Source organism: Ambystoma mexicanum, chromosome 3p, assembly GCF_040938575.1.
Source record: "Ambystoma mexicanum isolate Mex_15411 chromosome 3p, UKY_AmexF1_1, whole genome shotgun sequence".
Classification (NCBI taxonomy): domain Eukaryota; kingdom Metazoa; phylum Chordata; class Amphibia; order Caudata; family Ambystomatidae; genus Ambystoma; species Ambystoma mexicanum.
This window is the reverse complement of record NC_090925.1, coordinates 1,213,826,350-1,213,847,456: the sequence shown is the minus strand read 5'-3', so window position 1 is coordinate 1,213,847,456 and position 21,107 is coordinate 1,213,826,350. Positions and strand designations below refer to the sequence as shown.

General features: G+C 46.8%; 1 protein-coding gene across 10 annotated transcripts in view; it reads left to right on the top strand.

Annotated features, from left to right (window-relative positions):
* The window catches only part of LOC138581369 (uncharacterized), a 3,536,879-nt gene that overhangs the window by 1,441,486 nt on the left and 2,074,286 nt on the right, over positions 1 to 21,107 (top strand). For all 10 annotated transcript variants that reach the window (XR_011304538.1, XR_011304537.1, XM_069652654.1 and 7 more), the window contains one exon: positions 20,612 to 20,749. Coding sequence is in view for 8 of the 10 variants with exons in the window: in XM_069652654.1 (XP_069508755.1) it covers positions 20,612 to 20,749 (138 nt within the window). In the remaining 2 variants the exon portion in view is untranslated. The remainder of the gene's footprint in view (positions 1 to 20,611; positions 20,750 to 21,107) is intronic.

Here is a 21,107-nt window from a genome sequence, read left to right as displayed (position 1 = left end):
TGAACTGTGCAGATGTGTCATGGACAGGACTGGTGGCAGCTATCTTTTCGCAATATTTTTAACCCTTTCCTGCCATGTTAACTGTGTTAACCGCGTTTGGCACAAATAGGTGGCCTGGCTCCAAAATGGCCATGCCACGAGGTTCTTTGTCCTGTCCTTTGGCCATCTTGGCCCTTCACCTTCCCCAGGTCGAGTCACCTCGGGTCAGTCCTTATTTGGTCATGCAATTTCCTGTGAATCCCAATACTTTCGCAGGCTTCTGCATGCCTTGTGTGTGTGCCTCCAGGATGTGGGCTGGAACGTATGGTTCCAATACACATGCTGGGTGCCAGAAAGTCTGGAGTGCCATGAATGATTGGGACCACTGTAGTCCGTGATTGGTCCACATATGGAGTGTGTGTTTGTGGGCAGATCTCCCATTGGGTTCTCTCCGTTTTGGCGCGAAAGGAACTTTGGATAAGAGGAGGCCAAAAACACCCATACCAATTCGATCTCCTGAGTTCTCACTGAGCAAAGGATAGGATCCAAGTATCCTGCAACTACGAAGTCGAGTCGAGGAACCGCTGGTGACCCGCTGGAAGGTTTGGCACCCTGAGCCCGCTGTCGTCCCATGGGAGCCCTCTGCATCTGGTCGTCCTAGAAGGTCTGCGAAGACGCTTCGACCCATTGAAATAGTGGTACCAACTATTCTCGGCATCTTCATCAAACCCTGCAAGTAAGCTTTCTCGAAGTGTCCCTGGGCCAACGAGTTGGCTGACCAGTTTACACAGTTGCTTTGCTCTGTCACCTCCGCTGTTTCGAGGAGGCCCTCAAAACTTGGTATACTGCTAGCTCTGTGTCCCCGGCACCCTCACAGCAAATTTCGTACACTTGGCATTCCCAGATCTGAAGTGAGATGAGTGCGCCAGGACCGGAGTGAATGCGGTTACTGTGTTGCCCTGCTGCGGCAACGTCTTTTACAAGTCCGCTGCATTTGTGACCCTCTTGCCTCTGAAGCCTGCTGCAGTGAACCTGGGTCGATTCATCCACCCTGAGCGGAGAAATCACCACTGTCCCGTTTGGGGATCATCGCTGTATCTCAGGAACTGAAAGGTGCCGAGACGTCCTTTTTGCTGCATTCGAACCTGCAAGCCAAGTGGACTGAACTGGTGAAGTTTGGGTCCGCTTGCGTCGTGGACCAGTGAGTACTCCATACCCATACCGGTGGCCCCTAGCGCAAGGGTCCATTTTTATGCATGAGTGGCCCCTGGGGGCCCCTCTCCTTTCCACTGCTATTGCGGAATAGCGACTCCATCCCGACCTCTCGAACTGCCTCTGCCTTCAAGTGGAGGCCCTTCTTGAATAGTGGGAACTTGTTCTGCATCGCCTCATCCAACTTCCCGAGCTGCTAGAGACCCCTGAAGAGACCCTACTTTTCCCATTGGAACTACCGCTTGCGCTTGCATTGCATGTACTATTGAGCTCAAGACTCCTCGCTTCTTAGGGCTTGGACTGCCTCTTTAGTTAGGTGTATTGTCAATGTTGAACGGGGCCTAAAGACAATCTGCACTGCCTGTTTCCTTCCCCTCTAGGTTGTCGACATATTTCGTGCATTTAACCCTCTAGACCCCAAGGGTCTTCTATATATATTGTATTGATAGTGATGTGTTGGTTTACTTAGTGTTACTGTGATTCTTTTGCTATGGTCTATGTTACAAAGGCCTTGTAATAAATGTGTCTATATTTTTGATATAATACCTGTCTGGAGTAATTTGTAAGTGTGAAACAGGCGGTCCCCAAAACGCACTGCGCCAAAAAAGTGCAAACATTAAACTACGGTCTGATGTTTTATTCAGAGTGGTCAAAACAGCCTGACACCTGTTTCGAGCTTCACTGGCTCTTCATCTGAGGCTTGTATTTGAAGTCAATAATTCAATTGCAAAGAAGGCATGAGAATGCCTGTAATTGGGTCAACTCTAATGCTTTGCAGATGCGGTAACAGTCTATGTTGCAGAGGGAGTAGCAACAAAAATCGTCTCGATCGCCAATTTGTGAGTGTCCCTGCTTTGTGTGTTCATTGAGGTCCTTCAGTCACCCTCACCCCTCCTGAGACTTAGTCTTGACCGCCTGCCATAGCTACCCTGATTGGTCTGGCCTGTCCAGAGGTTACCCTGTTCCAAGAAACTAGGCTGGCCTTCTGAACCTCTGCCCCTCCAGGTCAGAGTTCAGAAATCCATCTTAACAATGACAACCACGGGAATACCCGTCCATGAGCCGGGAAACTACCTGGGAACAACTAACTGCAGAGAGATATACTAACCCTCTCCAAGAGATCTCAATCCGGTCCCCTGCTTCAACCCCCGATATCATCCTGGCCTTCCATCTCCAACACTGTTCTCACTTCCCCGTTTGCTTTCGAATGTCCCACCAACTCTCTCCAATGTACCTGGTTTATCTGTCCCCCCGCCTTCACCCCTTGTCACAGTCAATTGCCCAGGAGCACACCTGCATCTGCAAACAAACCCCAGAGCAGACCAAGCAGATGTCCACACATCCAGCAACGCCCCCGCCGAAACAAGGTGAGCGTTACAGAATGCAAAGCCTCATCTGAACCTCTGGCCGGGCGTCATGGAGACTTTGGATACAGATCGGTTAGCCCAATTGCTGTGGGAGTTACGAGCCGAGGTGCATGCCACCCGGCAAGAGACAAATGCCCTGAGAAGGGAGCTAATTGTGAACAGAGATCGAACTGACGAACCAGCGAGTCAGCTGCTTCAGATGCAAGCCGGCTAAGCCCCGCTGCTTGAAGGCAATCCACCAGTTGCAGCTCCACAGTTGGTGCAGCTCTAGTACAGGTAGTCCTTCCCGAAGCAGTCGTTCGTCTGTCCACAAGCCATCACCCCCAGACCGATGGCCAAACAGAACAAACAAACCAGACACTTGAGCAATATTTGCGATTCATGCTGCATCAGACAGAGGGAAACTGGAAGGATATATTATGGATAGCAAAATATCTGTTCAATAACTCAATCCATACTAGTACCAGACAAAGTCCATTCTATGTCTTATATGGGTGGCACCCACGTACTTCCATCTTTGATGCACCTGAAACACTAGAAATGCCTGCAGTAAAAGCCCTGCATGCCACAATCACCCAGGTTTTCAAGAAGGTAACTGAACACCTAGCCTTGGCCAAAGAAAGACATTGGGCCTCATTACGACCCTGGCGCAGTGGGTTTACGCCAGCGTTATTCGCGGCGGACCCGTCCGCCCTACTACGAGTTTCCGTAGCGCCATGGAGCGTTTTCCGCCTGGTTTTTCCGGGCGGAGAAATCCATGGCGCTACGGGACCTTGTCGTTAATTACGCCACCGTATTTTGAGGTGGCGTAATTAACGCCTTCCCCACTCCCATTATATCCTATGGGGCAAAAATGGGAATGGGGAAGGGTAAAATGGGGAATGGGGATTTACCGCCCCGCCAAGGTCGGAATGGGGCGGAAAATCCGCCAACCCCCATGGCGCTATCGGCAGCTTTCCGCCGTGCTCCATGGTGCATTTTGCACCGCGATTTCCGCCAGGGTCGTAATGAGGGCCATTAAAAGTTTTTGGACCAACACTGATAAAAGGCACCTACTTAACAAGTCAGGGATGCATTATGGTTAGCGTCCATACATGTTCCCATAAAGGGACCTCAAACATTTCGCCCCAAATACTTAGGTCTGTACACCATTGAAGCAGTAATCAACCCTGTGGCTATGAAGCTAATCCTACCCTGAAACATGCAAATCCATCCTGTGTTCCAAGTTTCCCTCCTGAAACCAGTTTAACGCGGTACTCGGGCAAGACACCTCCAGCCCCCGTAATTGTGGATGGTGAATCAGAGTTCGAGGTCAAGGACATTCTGGATTCCAAGGTAGTCAAGTCCAAGCTGTACTACCTCATATACTGGAAGGGGTACGGGCCTCAACACAGAACATGGGAACCCAGCGATCAAGTCCATGCTCCACGGCTAATAAGGCGATTCCGTCACAATCACCAAATCCAGACCAGAGAGGGGCCCGTCCTTGAGAAGGGCCTTGGGGGGGGGGAATACTGTCACAGTCAAATGCCCAGGAGCACACCTGCATCTGCAAACAAGGGTTAACCACCCCAGTACGGTAGTGGGGTCGTTCCACCAGAGATGTGCCCGGAGCATCACCCCAGTCAACACCCATGGAATGCGGGGAAGGGCCACTTGGACCCTGTCCTGGCGCCTCTGGCACCAGGCTCATGGAGGGTGAGAACACTGAAGAACCAGCAACTTCACAGCAACTTCCTGGTACTCCAGTGTGGCAGGGCATTGAGCCAGAGGATTCTGTCTACATGTAGGCCAGTGTTTGGAAGTGGCTGGCCTAATTAGTTGTGGCTGTCTATATAAGCCACACCACAACCTTGCCTCTTGCTTGCGTTGCTCTGCCGACCGCAGCGTAATGCTCTCCATGACCGGCGACCCGCAAAGAAGATAGAAAGCATTTTTTCTGCGATCAGGTCCAGCCGTCGAGAATCATACTTACCAGGGACTTCTTCTCTGATAATCTCGGCTCGCGAGGCATCCGGATCCTGCAGTTTCAACTTCATTCCACGGAGTGGATCAACTAGCACCTGTGAAGAAAAGAAAAGAAAACAGAACTAAGCACATGAAAGCAGCATTTGGAAACGCACTGCACACGTGACTATACTACTATAATACAACACCGCTTGGCGCATGCATACTTACCACCGCATTCTGAAGCACCGAAATTCCGAGCATCTGACACCCACGCCGGAACCGCGCATCAAGCACAGCTATACAGCACGCTGAGCCAGTGCTGAATACCTAGAACCGCAAAAAACAAGATAAAGACCATTAATCACAATCATCAAACAAGGACAAGGCTATTGATCATTAAAGCACATAAGGAAAAGACAATTAACCATAAAGCAGGTACAAGAAAGAGACTATTAAGAAGAACAAGGCAAGCAAGAGAAAATCAAGTCGTTGCCACAGCAGGACTGGGCTTGGACTCAACAGGCCAGAGAATCAACTAGGTCCCACCTACGGCCGACATACAGATACAGCGCCCCTGCTGGAAGCAAGCAGGACAGAGAGCTTGCCATCACAAATCATAAGGTGAGGAGAATCCCGGGGGGAACTCAAACCCAGGGAACCAAGACATGGTGTAAGAGGGTACTAAAGGAACAATGGCAGGCTTCATTTATCGCATTTCCTCATTGTAGGAGCTGAACCCAGAGCAGATCAAGCAAACATCCCTGCTGTTCCACCCCATAGCAGACCAAGCAGACGTCCACACATCCCGCAACGCCCGATGCCCCTGCAGAAACAAGGTGAGCGTTACACCCCTCAGCATGTGGCGTGTCCTTCGACTTGTCCGAGCCTTTCGGAGCATAAGCTTTCCTGTTGTCTCGCTTTGTCATGGACCACTCCCATTGTCGCCTCTGTTGGGTAATCTCTCCCCCCCCCCTCTGATGTCTCAGCTTGATGTCTATTTTCCGATGCTACCATATCCAGACCTTCTTCATATGTTGTTACTTGGAATTGTCTGCTCTTCCAGAAGAAAACAAGCCTAAAGGGAAAGTCCGCCTGTTCTGTATCTTCTCCTGGTTGAGAATGCTAGTGACCGGATTTATCAAACTCCTTTTGAGTAGAGTAGAAAATGCCAAATCTTGATAGAGCTGTACCCCTGACCCATAAATGGTTAAGGACAAACCTGTTTTGTGCTCCCCTCAGAACCCCTTCTTTCTACCCATATGGTGTGAATGCAGCCAGCACGTCTCGGGGACGAGCCCCCGGTTCTTTCCCTGCCCTGTTAATTCTGTTTAGAAGAACATTATCTGAAGGGATTTCCAGAAGCAAATCCGCATAGAGAGTTTATATTGAGCGCTTAAGATCTTTATCAGCTATCTCCTCTGGGACGTTCTTGATGCAGAGGTTTGATCGCCTTGACCTGTTCACGAGATCTTCACACTGAATTTCCAAATTGTGTGTCATCCATGCTAATTGTTCTTGAGTTTCGTCATTTGTCCATGAGTCTTCTGCCAATTCTTGTAGAATCAGGGATGCCGTCCAGGGTACATTGAGGCGGTGGCCAGCTCAAATGAGAGCCAGTAGTGAGACTGTCATGAGGGCCATCATCCTCACTCTGCAGCACATCAGAGGAGATAGTGGCAGCCCAATTTTAGCCGCGCCCACTGAGAGCTCCATCACCAGCACTCCAGTACAGCGATCTCAGAGATTGTGGGCACGCTACCCACCCCCTGCGGTGGGACAGTCCAAGCGCAAGCACAAGTGACACTGGACATGACATATTGTTTGTGGATGGGGTTGGTGGGTGGGCAGGTGTGTTGGGGAGGGGGAGGTGGGTGGGGAGCAGTTGTTGGGGTTTGGGTGGGGGTGTTGGGTGGGGAGGGTGTGTTTGGTAGGGGCAGGTGGGTGGGGAGGGTTTATTGGGGAGGAGGGTGTTGATGGGTGGGTGATGAGGGTGTGTTGGGGATATATTTTCTTCTCAATTAGGTATTAAATAGTAGTTAACTTGAAGCAATGCTAGTACATTATTCATTGTGTGAATGTGATGTAATCAAAACGTGGCTATCTAAAAAGGTGAGCAGCATGTGATTATCAATGTGTTCAGGAAAGATTGATAATCGGTTCTTGCCGCACCAGATGAGCATCCCTTTCCTTCTCCTGCTCACTGTGTGGCAACATTGCACTTGCAGGTGGCAAGTCGTTGACTTCTGGGGGTGACATACCCTCATCAGGGGCCAGGGGTACATTTTTCCTGAGGCAGATGTTGTGCAGAATGGCACAGGCAAGATATATTTGTCCAACCTCCTCTGGCCTGTACATCAAGGCCCCTCTGGTCTGGTCTAGACACTGAAAACGACCCTTCAGACGGCCAAAGGCCTTATTGTAGGCAACCTCCTTTGTGGTATGTGAAATGTGCACAAGTGTCATTGACCTTGATAACTAGGGCTATCCAGAGTCACCTGCAAGGGCAAAGGTCAGAGGTATTAGTCACAGTGCATCATGGATGTGTTGCCTTTTCTGATGGCATGTAGATGGACACTCTGTGCATGCATTTTTCCAGTATTGCCATACAACATGATTTACAATCGCAGTAATTGCATGCAGTCATTTACTATGTGGCAACATATACATTGTAGTGTTACACTATGCACACAGCTCACGGCCAGCACTTGTCACTTGTGATTGAAATGGCAGAGTACATGTTGCCTGTGTCGGGCCTGTGCGTGGCTATCATGCAGGTGCCCTGATGGGTGACTAGTTGTACTTATACAGGTTTGTGGTATCTGCGTTCTTCCCATTATGGCTTCACATACATGGTTACCAAAGTACATGTCAGTACTTACTGCCAGTGTTGCATTTATTTTCTTTGTGCCGTGTTGAACTGAGTCATTCCATGCATAGTCATGTATCCTATTGCACTGTGGTTCCTGTAGTCCTGTATGTGTGTGGTGCTCGCCTGTTGGGGCAATATGCATTGAGGACTTACTACTGCATTGTCAGGCATGTCCCAGTCCTGTGAGTTGGTGGCTGTCGTGTGTGGGGTGAGTGGGCAGACCCTGCATGTACAGGGCCTTGATAAGGCATGCATTGTTCAGTTGTGGTAATGCCCCCGCCTTCACATAGCATTTCGCTTGTACTCTGTGAGGTCAGTTTGTGTGATGGCACTATTGTACTCAACCAATATCCATATCCATTGCCTTCTTTGCCTCTCCATGTAACCAGGCAGTACAGAAGATATTGGAGCTGTCACCAAATCAGAAATTACTTCTACCATGTTTACAAATGGTTGCATTGGAGCTGTATTTATCTCAATTCTGTTAACACTGAGGCCCTACTAAATGCTCTGTTTGTCTCTTCTGATTTTCCTTTTCAAATGGTCACCTTATGACTGTTAGGAAAGACTTCATAATTGTATGTCATTTTCCCTCCATGTGTCAACCCCCAAACGTGTTGCTGCTGTTTAGACACCATTGACTGATTGCCAGAGAAGCACAGCCTTCAGCTGCACTCCTCTGGGCTTTCACTCACATTTTATGGGGAACTGACATGCCCTTAAGACAGTCGGTTCTGGGAGACTTTGTTTCCCTTAGTCCTTTTCCCCTGTTGCAACTTTTGTGCAACCTGTAACAAGTGTGCAATGTATCTTACCATACAGCACACCTGGGTCTATAGGCATTTCCAAAGGCCGTAGATACTCTTGCTGAACTTTTCATGAACTGTGCAGATGTGTCATGGACAGGACTGGTGGCAGCTATCTTTTCGCAATATTTTTAACCCTTTCCTGCCATGTTAACTGTGTTAACCGCGTTTGGCACAAATAGGTGGCCTGGCTCCAAAATGGCCATGCCACGAGGTTCTTTGTCCTGTCCTTTGGCCATCTTGGCCCTTCACCTTCCCCAGGTCGAGTCACCTCGGGTCAGTCCTTATTTGGTCATGCAATTTCCTGTGAATCCCAATACTTTCGCAGGCTTCTGCATGCCTTGTGTGTGTGCCTCCAGGATGTGGGCTGGAACGTATGGTTCCAATACACATGCTGGGTGCCAGAAAGTCTGGAGTGCCATGAATGATTGGGACCACTGTAGTCCCTGATTGGTCCACATATGGAGTGTGTGTTTGTGGGCAGATCTCCCATTGGGTTCTCTCCGTTTTGGCGCGAAAGGAACTTTGGATAAGAGGAGGCCAAAAACACCCATACCAATTCGATCTCCTGAGTTCTCACTGAGCAAAGGATAGGATCCAAGTATCCTGCAACTACAAAGTCGAGTCGAGGAACCGCTGGTGACCCGCTGGAAGGTTTGGCACCCTGAGCCCGCTGTCGTCCCATGGGAGCCCTCTGCATCTGGTCGTCCTAGAAGGTCTGCGAAGACGCTTCGACCCATTGAAATAGTGGTACCAACTATTCTCGGCATCTTCATCAAACCCTGCAAGTAAGCTTTCTCGAAGTGTCCCTGGGCCAACGAGTTGGCTGACCAGTTTACACAGTTGCTTTGCTCTGTCACCTCCGCTGTTTCGAGGAGGCCCTCAAAACTTGGTATACTGCAAGCTCTGTGTCCCCGGCACCCTCACAGCAAATTTCGTACACTTGGCATTCCCAGATCTGAAGTGAGATGAGTGCGCCAGGACCGGAGTGAATGCGGTTACTGTGTTGCCCTGCTGCGGCAACGTCTTTTACAAGTCCGCTGCATTTGTGACCCTCTTGCCTCTGAAGCCTGCTGCAGTGAACCTGGGTCGATTCATCCACCCTGAGCGGAGAAATCACCACTGTCCCGTTTGGGGATCATCGCTGTATCTCAGGAACTGAAAGGTGCCGAGACGTCCTTTTTGCTGCATTCGAACCTGCAAGCCAAGTGGACTGAACTGGTGAAGTTTGGGTCCGCTTGCGTCGTGGACCAGTGAGTACTCCATACCCATACCGGTGGCCCCTAGCGCAAGGGTCCATTTTTATGCATGAGTGGCCCCTGGGGGCCCCTCTCCTTTCCACTGCTATTGCGGAATAGCGACTCCATCCCGACCTCTCGAACTGCCTCTGCCTTCAAGTGGAGGCCCTTCTTGAATAGTGGGAACTTGTTCTGCATCGCCTCATCCAACTTCCCGAGCTGCTAGAGACCCCTGAAGAGACCCTACTTTTCCCATTGGAACTACCGCTTGCGCTTGCATTGCATGTACTATTGAGCTCAAGACTCCTCGCTTCTTAGGGCTTGGACTGCCTCTTTAGTTAGGTGTATTGTCAATGTTGAACGGGGCCTAAAGACAATCTGCACTGCCTGTTTCCTTCCCCTCTAGGTTGTCGACATATTTCGTGCATTTAACCCTCTAGACCCCAAGGGTCTTCTATATATATTGTATTGATAGTGATGTGTTGGTTTACTTAGTGTTACTGTGATTCTTTTGCTATGGTCTATGTTACAAAGGCCTTGTAATAAATGTGTCTATATTTTTGATATAATACCTGTCTGGAGTAATTTGTAAGTGTGAAACAGGCGGTCCCCAAAACGCACTGCGCCAAAAAAGTGCAAACATTAAACTACGGTCTGATGTTTTATTCAGAGTGGTCAAAACAGCCTGACACCTGTTTCGAGCTTCACTGGCTCTTCATCTGAGGCTTGTATTTGAAGTCAATAATTCAATTGCAAAGAAGGCATGAGAATGCCTGTAATTGGGTCAACTCTAATGCTTTGCAGATGCGGTAACAGTCTATGTTGCAGAGGGAGTAGCAACAAAAATCGTCTCGATCGCCAATTTGTGAGTGTCCCTGCTTTGTGTGTTCATTGAGGTCCTTCAGTCACCCTCACCCCTCCTGAGACTTAGTCTTGACCGCCTGCCATAGCTACCCTGATTGGTCTGGCCTGTCCAGAGGTTACCCTGTTCCAAGAAACTAGGCTGGCCTTCTGAACCTCTGCCCCTCCAGGTCAGAGTTCAGAAATCCATCTTAACAATGACAACCACGGGAATACCCGTCCATGAGCCAGGAAACTACCTGGGAACAACTAACTGCAGAGAGATATACTAACCCTCTCCAAGAGATCTCAATCCGGTCCCCTGCTTCAACCCCCGATATCATCCTGGCCTTCCATCTCCAACACTGTTCTCACTTCCCCGTTTGCTTTCGAATGTCCCACCAACTCTCTCCAATGTACCTGGTTTATCTGTCCCCCCGCCTTCACCCCTTGTCACAGTCAATTGCCCAGGAGCACACCTGCATCTGCAAACAAACCCCAGAGCAGACCAAGCAGATGTCCACACATCCAGCAACGCCCCCGCCGAAACAAGGTGAGCGTTACAGAATGCAAAGCCTCATCTGAACCTCTGGCCGGGCGTCATGGAGACTTTGGATACAGATCGGTTAGCCCAATTGCTGTGGGAGTTACGAGCCGAGGTGCATGCCACCCGGCAAGAGACAAATGCCCTGAGAAGGGAGCTAATTGTGAACAGAGATCGAACTGACGAACCAGCGAGTCAGCTGCTTCAGATGCAAGCCGGCTAAGCCCCGCTGCCTGAAGGCAATCCACCAGTTGCAGCTCCACAGTTGGTGCAGCTCTAGTACAGGTAGTCCTTCCCGAAGCAGTCGTTCGTCTGTCCACAAGCCATCACCCCCAGACCGATGGCTAAACAGAACAAACAAACCAGACACTTGAGCAATATTTGCGATTCATGCTGCATCAGACAGAGGGAAACTGGAAGGATATATTATGGATAGCAAAATATCTGTTCAATAACTCAATCCATACTAGTACCAGACAAAGTCCATTCTATGTCTTATATGGGTGGCACCCACGTACTTCCATCTTTGATGCACCTGAAACACTAGAAATGCCTGCAGTAAAAGCCCTGCATGCCACAATCACCCAGGTTTTCAAGAAGGTAACTGAACACCTAGCCTGGGCCAAAGAAAGACATTAAAAGTTTTTGGACCAACACTGATAAAAGGCACCTACTTAACAAGTCAGGGATGCATTATGGTTAGCGTCCATACATGTTCCCATAAAGGGACCTCAAACATTTCGCCCCAAATACTTAGGTCTGTACACCATTGAAGCAGTAATCAACCCTGTGGCTATGAAGCTAATCCTACCCTGAAACATGCAAATCCATCCTGTGTTCCAAGTTTCCCTCCTGAAACCAGTTTAACCCGGTACTCGGGCCAGACACCTCCAGCCCCCGTAATTGTGGATGGTGAATCAGAGTTCGAGGTCAAGGACATTCTGGATTCCAAGGTAGTCAAGTCCAAGCTGTACTACCTCATATACTGGAAGGGGTACGGGCCTCAACACAGAACATGGGAACCCAGCGATCAAGTCCATGCTCCACGGCTAATAAGGCGATTCCGTCACAATCACCAAATCCAGACCAGAGAGGGGCCCGTCCTTGAGAAGGGCCTTGGGGGGGGGGATACTGTCACAGTCAAATGCCCAGGAGCACACCTGCATCTGCAAACAAGGGTTAACCACCCCAGTACGGTAGTGGGGTCGTTCCACCAGAGATGTGCCCGGAGCATCACCCCAGTCAACACCCATGGAATGCGGGGAAGGGCCACTTGGACCCTGTCCTGGCGCCTCTGGCACCAGGCTCATGGAGGGTGAGAACACTGAAGAACCAGCAACTTCACAGCAACTTCCTGGTACTCCAGTGTGGCAGGGCATTGAGCCAGAGGATTCTGTCTACATGTAGGCCAGTGTTTGGAAGTGGCTGGCCTAATTAGTTGTGGGTGGCTGTCTATATAAGCCACACCACAACCTTGCCTCTTGCTTGCGTTGCTCTGCCGACCGCAGCGTAATGCTCTCCATGACCGGCGACCCGCAAAGAAGATAGAAAGCATTTTTTCTGCGATCAGGTCCAGCCGTCGAGAATCATACTTACCAGGGACTTCTTCTCTGATAATCTCGGCTCGCGAGGCATCCGGATCCTGCAGTTTCAACTTCATTCCGCGGAGTGGATCAACTAGCACCTGTGAAGAAAAGAAAAGAAAACAGAACTAAGCACATGAAAGCAGCGTTTGGAAACCCACTGCACACGTGACTATACTACTATAATACAACACCGCTTGGCGCATGCATACTTACCACCGCATTCTGAAGCACCGAAATTCTGAGCATCTGACACCCACGCCGGAACCGCGCATCAAGCACAGCTATACAGCACGCTGAGCCAGTGCTGAATACCTAGAACTGCAAAAAACAAGATAAAGACCATTAATCACAATCATCAAACAAGGACAAGGCTATTGATCATTAAAGCACATAAGGAAAAGACAATTAACCATAAAGCAGGTACAAGAAAGAGACTATTAAGAAGAACAAGGCAAGCAAGAGAAAATCAAGTCGTTGCCACAGCAGGACTGGGCTTGGACTCAACAGGCCAGAGAAGCAACTAGGTCCCACCTACGGCCGACATACAGATACAGCGCCCCTGCTGGAAGCAAGCAGGACAGAGAGCTTGCCATCACAAATCATAAGGTGAGGAGAATCCCGGGGGGAACTCAAACCCAGGGAACCAAGACATGGTGTAAGAGGGTACTAAAGGAACAATGGCAGGCTTCATTTATCGCATTTCCTCATTGTAGGAGCTGAACCCAGAGCAGATCAAGCAAACATCCCTGCTGTTCCACCCCATAGCAGACCAAGCAGACGTCCACACATCCCACCACGCCCGATGCCCCTGCAGAAACAAGGTGAGCGTTACACCCCTCAGCATGTGGCGTGTCCTTCGACTTGTCCGAGCCTTTCGGAGCATAAGCTTTCCTGTTGTCTCTCTTTGTCATAGACCACTCCCATTGTCGCCTCTGTTGGGTAATCTCTCTCCCCCCCCTCTGATGTCTCAGCTTGATGTCTATTTTCCGATGCTACCATATCCAGACCTTCTTCATATGTTGTTACTTGGAATTGTCTGCTCTTCCAGAAGAAAACAAGCCTAAAGGGAAAGTCCGCCTGTTCTGTATCTTCTCCTGGTTGAGAATGCTAGTGACCGGATTTATCAAACTCCTTTTGAGTAGAGTAGAAAATGCCAAATCTTGATAGAGCTGTACCCCTGACCCATAAATGGTTAAGGACAAACCTGTTTTGTGCTCCCCTCAGAACCCCTTCTTTCTACCCATATGGTGTGAATGCAGCCAGCACGTCTCGGGGACGAGCCCCCGGTTCTTTCCCTGCCCTGTTAATTCTGTTTAGAAGAACATTATCTGAAGGGATTTCCAGAAGCAAATCCGCATAGAGAGTTTATATTGAGCGCTTAAGATCTTTATCAGCTATCTCCTCTGGGACGTTCTTGATGCAGAGGTTTGATCGCCTTGACCTGTTCACGAGATCTTCACACTGAATTTCCAAATTGTGTGTCATCCATGCTAATTGTTCTTGAGTTTCGTCATTTGTCCATGAGTCTTCTGCCAATTCTTGTAGAATCAGGGATGCCGTCCAGGGTACATTGAGGCGGTGGCCAGCTCAAATGAGAGCCAGTAGCGAGACTGTCATGAGGGCCATCATCCTGACTCTGCAGCACATCAGAGGAGATAGTGGCAGCCCAATTTTAGCCGCGCCCACTGAGAGCTCCATCACCAGCACTCCAGTACAGCGATCTCAGAGATTGTGGGCACGCTACCCACCCCCTGCGGTGGGACAGTCCAAGCGCAAGCACAAGTGACACTGGACATGACATATTGTTTGTGGATGGGGTTGGTGGGTGGGCAGGTGTGTTGGGGAGGGGGAGGTTGGTGGCGAGCAGTTGTTGGGGTTTGGGTGGGGGTGTTGGGTGGGGAGGGTGTGTTTGGTAGGGGCAGGTGGGTGGGGAGGGTTTATTGGGTAGGAGGGTGTTGATGGGTGGGTGATGAGGGTGTGTTGGGGATATATTTTCTTCTCAATTAGGTATTAAATAGTAGTTAACTTGAAGCAATGCTAGTACATTATTCATTGTGTGAATGTGATGTAATCAAAACGTGGCTATCTAAAAAGGTGAGCAGCATGTGATTATCAATGTGTTCAGGAAAGATTGATAATCGGTTCTTGCCGCACCAGATGAGCATCCCTTTCCTTCTCCTGCTCACTGTGTGGCAACATTGCACTTGCAGGTGACAAGTCGTTGACTTCTGGGGGTGACATACCCTCATCAGGGGCCAGGGGTACATTTTTCCTGAGGCAGATGTTGTGCAGAATGGCACAGGCAAGATATATTTGTCCAACCTCCTCTGGCCTGTACATCAAGGCCCCTCTGGTCTGGTCTAGACACTGAAAACGACCCTTCAGACGGCCAAAGGCCTTATTGTAGGCAACCTCCTTTGTGGTATGTGAAATGTGCACAAGTGTCATTGACCATGATAACTAGGGCTATCCAGAGTCACCTGCAAGGGCAAAGGTCAGAGGTATTAGTCACAGTGCATCATGGATGTGTTGCCTTTTCTGATGGCATGTAGATGGACACTCTGTGCATGCATTTTTCCAGTATTGCCATACAACATGATTTACAATCGCAGTAATTGCATGCAGTCATTTACTATGTGGCAACATATACATTGTAGTGTTACACTATGCACACAGCTCACGGCCAGCACTTGTCACTTGTGATTGAAATGGCAGAGTACATGTTGCCTGTGTCGGGCCTGTGCGTGGCTATCATGCAGGTGCCCTGATGGGTGACTAGTTGTACTTATACAGGTTTGTGGTATCTGCGTTCTTCCCATTATGGCTTCACATACATGGTTACCAAAGTACATGTCAGTACTTACTGCCAGTGTTGCATTTATTTTCTTTGTGCCGTGTTGAACTGAGTCATTCCATGCATAGTCATGTATCCTATTGCACTGTGGTTCCTGTAGTCCTGTATGTGTGTGGTGCTCGCCTGTTGGGGCAATATGCATTGAGGACTTACTACTGCATTGTCAGGCATGTCCCAGTCCTGTGAGTTGGTGGCTGTCGTGTGTGGGGTGAGTGGGCAGACCCTGCATGTACAGGGCCTTGATAAGGCATGCATTGTTCAGTTGTGGTAATGCCCCCGCCTTCACATAGCATTTCGCTTGTACTCTGTGAGGTCAGTTTGTGTGATGGCACTATTGTACTCAACCAATATCCATATCCATTGCCTTCTTTGCCTCTCCATGTAACCAGGCAGTACAGAAGTTATTGGAGCTGTCACCAAATCAGAAATTACTTCTACCATGTTTACAAATGGTTGCATTGGAGCTGTATTTATCTCAATTCTGTTAACACTGAGGCCCTACTAAATGCTCTGTTTGTCTCTTCTGATTTTCCTTTTCAAATGGTCACCTTACTTGGGTCCTCTTCTGATCCTCCAGGACAAGGTCGTGCAGGTTGACATTTATTGCCAAATCTCCATTCTGCTACTGGTGTCTCTTACGAAGAATCTTCCCTCTCCCACCACACAAGATAGTGCTAGCCCTTGCATTATTAATGGCTTGTCTTTACAAATGAATCACATGTAAGTGGGCCACTCTCTGAGCACCAAACACCAAAAAGTAGCACAAACGCACAAACAAGCCAGTCTGTCTCATCTTTGGACTACATAGGTGGTCCCACATTTCACCAGCTTTGACATTGTGGGATTGACACGCTTTCAAAAAGTAATTGAATTTCAGGCCTTCTGTCCTTTCTACAAATCTGTTCACTAATTTGCCCTCTTGTACCTTTTTCTAGTGTCTGATTGGTCCTCAACAGCCGACCAAATAACATAATTGATTTAATACCGGCTAACTATTTGAAAGAGCAACTAAAATGATTTTGGGACAGACCTCTACTTATTCAAGGTTCTGCACCCTTGACCTGGGCAAAATCTTTATCTTCTTTGGTTACATTGCACATGTTGTTTTGAACAGGAGGTTTGTCCAACTCTGGGCCTCGAGGGCCAGAATCCTGATGGGTTTTCAGGATATCCTTTGTTGATATTCATGAGGATAAAAAGGAACATACATTTAGAATCATTGCATGCAAATTTATCTCATTCATTTTTATGAGGGGTCTTTTGAAAACCTAGTGTGCTCTAACAACTTGAAGAGTCTTCTTTGTGCTAGATGGGATTACCAATAATTATCACAGACCAAATAATCGGACAGACCAATGGGAGATGGTAAAACACTGCTTTAATCTCAATGAAAGAAAGCAGGGAGAAATATAGTTATCAGAGTAGATGCTCTATATTTCACCCCAATGTTTGCTTGCACAGAATTTAATATCTTTACATACATCATTTGTGACATCATCATACGTCGCATTTCACAAAAACTTAACGCCGGGAGGGATTGGATTAGGGGAACATATCTACTTGTCTGTAGGACACGCCCTGAGCTACTTCTACGCATGTCACATACTAATTATAGCAGATAATATGGCAGCGGTTTAATAACTGCAACGTTGTATAGGAAGGTGCATGGCAGGCCTTTTGATTGGTTGCCAACCCAATCCAACCTTGGACTTTCGACTTGTTTTAGCAGCACATGAACAAAGTGAAACCTAGGTGTTCAAGCTGCGTCAACTTGTTCTTTGTTTTCCCAATTAGTCCATCGTATGTCATCGACTTGATCCTTAGCCAAGGTCTATCAATTGTAGTTGACCTCATACTCTGTTCACTGTTCTGGGACATTAGAGGGAGTGTGAGCACACCACTATCTTAACTCGAAGCTCTAATGAATAGCCTTTGTTTTGAGTTCTTCATCACATGTCAGGAGACCACGATTTTGTCCTTTTCTGCCTATTTATTTCTGCTATTTGATTTAATTAACCAGGGTGTCATTACCCTCTCTAGCCTTTAGAGACTTGCTCACTACACCTTACATGGGCTTTTGCCTTCTTGGTTGTTCAATACTTGGGCTTAGCAAATGTCCTTGTCTTTCTAATTTTAGCAGAAATATGTCTCATGCACTTGATTTATTAATTTGCCCCTCTCTGTGCCTTGCGCCCATCTCTCGAAATAGCCTCCTTGACTTCAGGCCAACATACTCCCTTATTCCACACATGAAAACAGCTTCTTCATCCATTCTTCAATTTGCGATCCTAGACTTGTTTTTGAGGTAGCAGGGTTTATTCTTTAACACGAGCCATTGTCCATTTTCTTCCGATAGTCATCCTAAAGGTTATATATATACCTCTTTTTAGCAAGCTTCTATATGCTTCTACCTTGTGTTACAGCGTATTTACAGTTATTGGTCAGCACGTTACTTCATCCTTTTATTTTCACAATAACTTCATCTTTTTGTATATGTTTCTCTTAGTACTTTTTTTACATCGTCAGTCTTAAGGGTTTTCATATTGTTTCGACGTAGGCTTATATGTCTTCTTTATGACACCATATCGTCTTCATCAGACTTTTTTTTAGCAATCATCCATGATTCTTAGAGCTGCTTCCTTGCATTTAGCCTATTTATTTCTGCTAGCTACTAGATTTAATTAACCAGGCTGTCATTACCCTCTCTGGCCTTTTGAGACTTGCTCACTCCACCTCACATAGGCTTTTGCCTTCTTGGTTGTTCAATACTTGGCATCAGCAAATGTCCTTGTCCTTCTAGTATTATCAGAAATATGTCTCATGCACATGATCTATTCATTCGCCCCTCTCTGTGCCTTGCGCCCATCTCTCGAAAATAGCCTCCTTGACTTCAGGCCAACATACTCCCTTATTCCGCACATGAAAACAGCTTCTTCATCCATTCTTCAATGTGAGATCCTATACTTGTTTTTGAGGTAGCAGGGTTTAGTCTTTAACACGAGCCATCGTCCATTTTCTTACAGTAGTCATCCTAAACGTTATATCTACCTCTTTTTAGCAAGCTTCTATATGCTTCTTCTTCCTTGCATTGCAGCGTATTTATAGTTATTAGTCAGCACGTTACTTCATCGTTTTATTTTCACAATAACTTCATCTTTTTGTATATGTTTCTCTTAGTACTTCTGTTACATCGTCAGTCTTAAGTGTTTTCATATCCTTTTGTTTTAGGCTCATATGTCTTCTTTATGACATCATATCGTCGTCATCAGACTGTTGTTTAGCATTCATCCATGATTCTTAGAGCCATTTCCTTGCATTTAGACAATTGGCATCCTTCTTGGTAAATTCCCTCCATTGACTCAATGTGAGGATATCTTCTGAATGGCTGTCTGAGTGCATATAGTCTTTCATACATTTGACGCGGTATAGACATGAGACATAAACTCCTGCATGGATTCCCAAATGGTAGCCCTTTGTCTGTTTCTCCAATAGGATGGTGGTAAAGGGGTGAGGACTAGAGAAGAGGTCTCCACCTGCTCCTCTACTTGGACAACCCAATCCCAAAATCCCAAAACATGAATGCTGATATTTTGTCTACCTCAGTAATAAACAAAATATATACTCACTGCTATGTAATAATACTTGATGTCAAGCTCATTGAACTAGTTCAATTTTATGGCACTATCTACTAAGTCAGATAAGCTCAAAAAGTCTCATGATCTTTGCATGATTACTCCACCCTCTTTATCTCGCTGTATGCGCAGCCATTTCCATATTAACATAAATCACGTCTCCGCACAAAATGAACCTGCACATTTAAACAACTGTCTAAGCATTAGCCACAGGGTTTGTTTCTAGTCACTGCTGCTACAGTAACATTTTCACACACACAGCTACAAGAAACTGTGAAAAAGAAAATGCTGAAAAGAATCCTGGTTGATGTCTGATCTGTACTTGAAAGGGGCTTGGTAAAGGTGACTTTATTTATCAGCGACCTTCTACTAGACCCAATATTTTCATGATTGTTTAAATCCCACAATTAATCCCTAATCAGTTAGCAACCTGACACATAGGCCCAGCCCACACTGTATTATAAAAGAAGGATAGGTTTACATAGTGTGACTTTGTTACAACTGACCACTTGCACTGCAGTTGTGATTTTTGTGTTGAGTGGTGTTTTCAAGTAAGTTTCTGAAAAAAACACTTTTGTTTATAGACCCTCATATGATGAACGAAACTCTTACAAACACCTTTATAAGAAGATACTTTTAAAACAAAGCAGTGTCAATGAAGCAATTAACTCCTACAATGATATGCCTCAATCACGATGCAGGCAGTTCAGTTATTTTTCATTACAATAATTAATTATATTATTTAATGGTTTTATTAGCTTTTGCTCACCTTCACTGCAAACTAGGATTTCAGCAATCATTCATGCTGGCTCAGCCCCATCCTCTATTTTGGGAGTATAGACAGTGGCAGGCATGGGGTGTTACATGATCAGCCCATATATTTGCCACCATGTAAGAATGGCTGAAAACGGTGTGGGGGAAGAGAGGAGTAGTTTTAATTGTACTCGGGCGTTACTGTACTTATAAAGTATTTGTCATTCCTTTGTTAGCTCTCCCCTGTATATATTAAGCACTAGGTTTCCAGCCATCAGAAAAGCATGTTTGCTTTTTATTTTCGCTTATGTGTCTTCTGCTTAGTGTTTGGGGAGAATGCAGTGACAAAATTGAAACATCTGCTTAGCCAATTATTTGGCCACCATTAACATTCTTAAGGCAAGCTCCTGGCATATTGTGCCCAGCCCAGTATGGGCCCAGCACTGAGCTTTGAACCAAAGACAGTCTTGAAAAATGTTGTCAAGTCACATTAATGTGATTGAGTACAGCGTGCAATATTGGCCAACTAATGAGTTGTTTGTGTGGGTCTCGCAGGTACATTTAAATAAAGGCTCACCAGTCTGAAAAGTCACATAATGATAACCATATTTAGATTATTTCAGTCTGTGTATAGTTTGCCCATGTATTGCATAGTGCCAGCCTATAACAGGATCAGGCTGGCTGCAGGGCTAAGTGGGCTAAGTGGTGAGGACGCCTACTCAGATGGCATTGGTGTAGCAATAGCAGCCATGCAGCCGGAAAATAGGGGACCTCTTGGGTCTTGGGTCTTGGGTAAGGGGTAGCTCTGCCAAGCCAAGGCATGCCATGCATGTGCACCCAACGTATCAATTTCTACAAGTCAGGGGGCACTTCTACTTGTGAGCAAATTTACATGTGCCTCTTTCAAGTTATAAGAAAAAATCTGAGTGTACAATTTAAACCTAAAATGCCCTTTGCCTATCCATTTGTTCTGTTTTTCAGATATATGAACTCAGAACTCCAGAACTTCTCACCACTGAAAACAATTTGACAGTTAAAGTTGAAAGTCTTCACAGTGACTATAAAGATATATTGACTTTCCCAAACATTAGACTAGAGGATCCATCACAGCTAAGTATGGTAAGTATAAATGACTGTACTGTCCCATTTCACTTTTCCTAGCACTGGAAAGAAGTTTCCTAATTAACTATGTACTCTTTTGGATCCTGTGACGAGTGTCACAATTTCAAACGAAGCACTTATTTTGTTGCTTTTTATCAAGAGGACATCAAGCATTGTTTCAGTTTCTTCAATTAAGTGTTATTTCCATAAATGTGAAGTATATATTTTACTACAGCGTGTGGCAACTCCCTTACCAGTTATTAGAATTTCTATCATTTTTTATGACAAAGTCATATTGAAGATCATGGCCATCACAACGCGCCAGTTGATCTTTAGCTTCTTTGAATTAATTGTCATGATACACCTCCCCTCACAC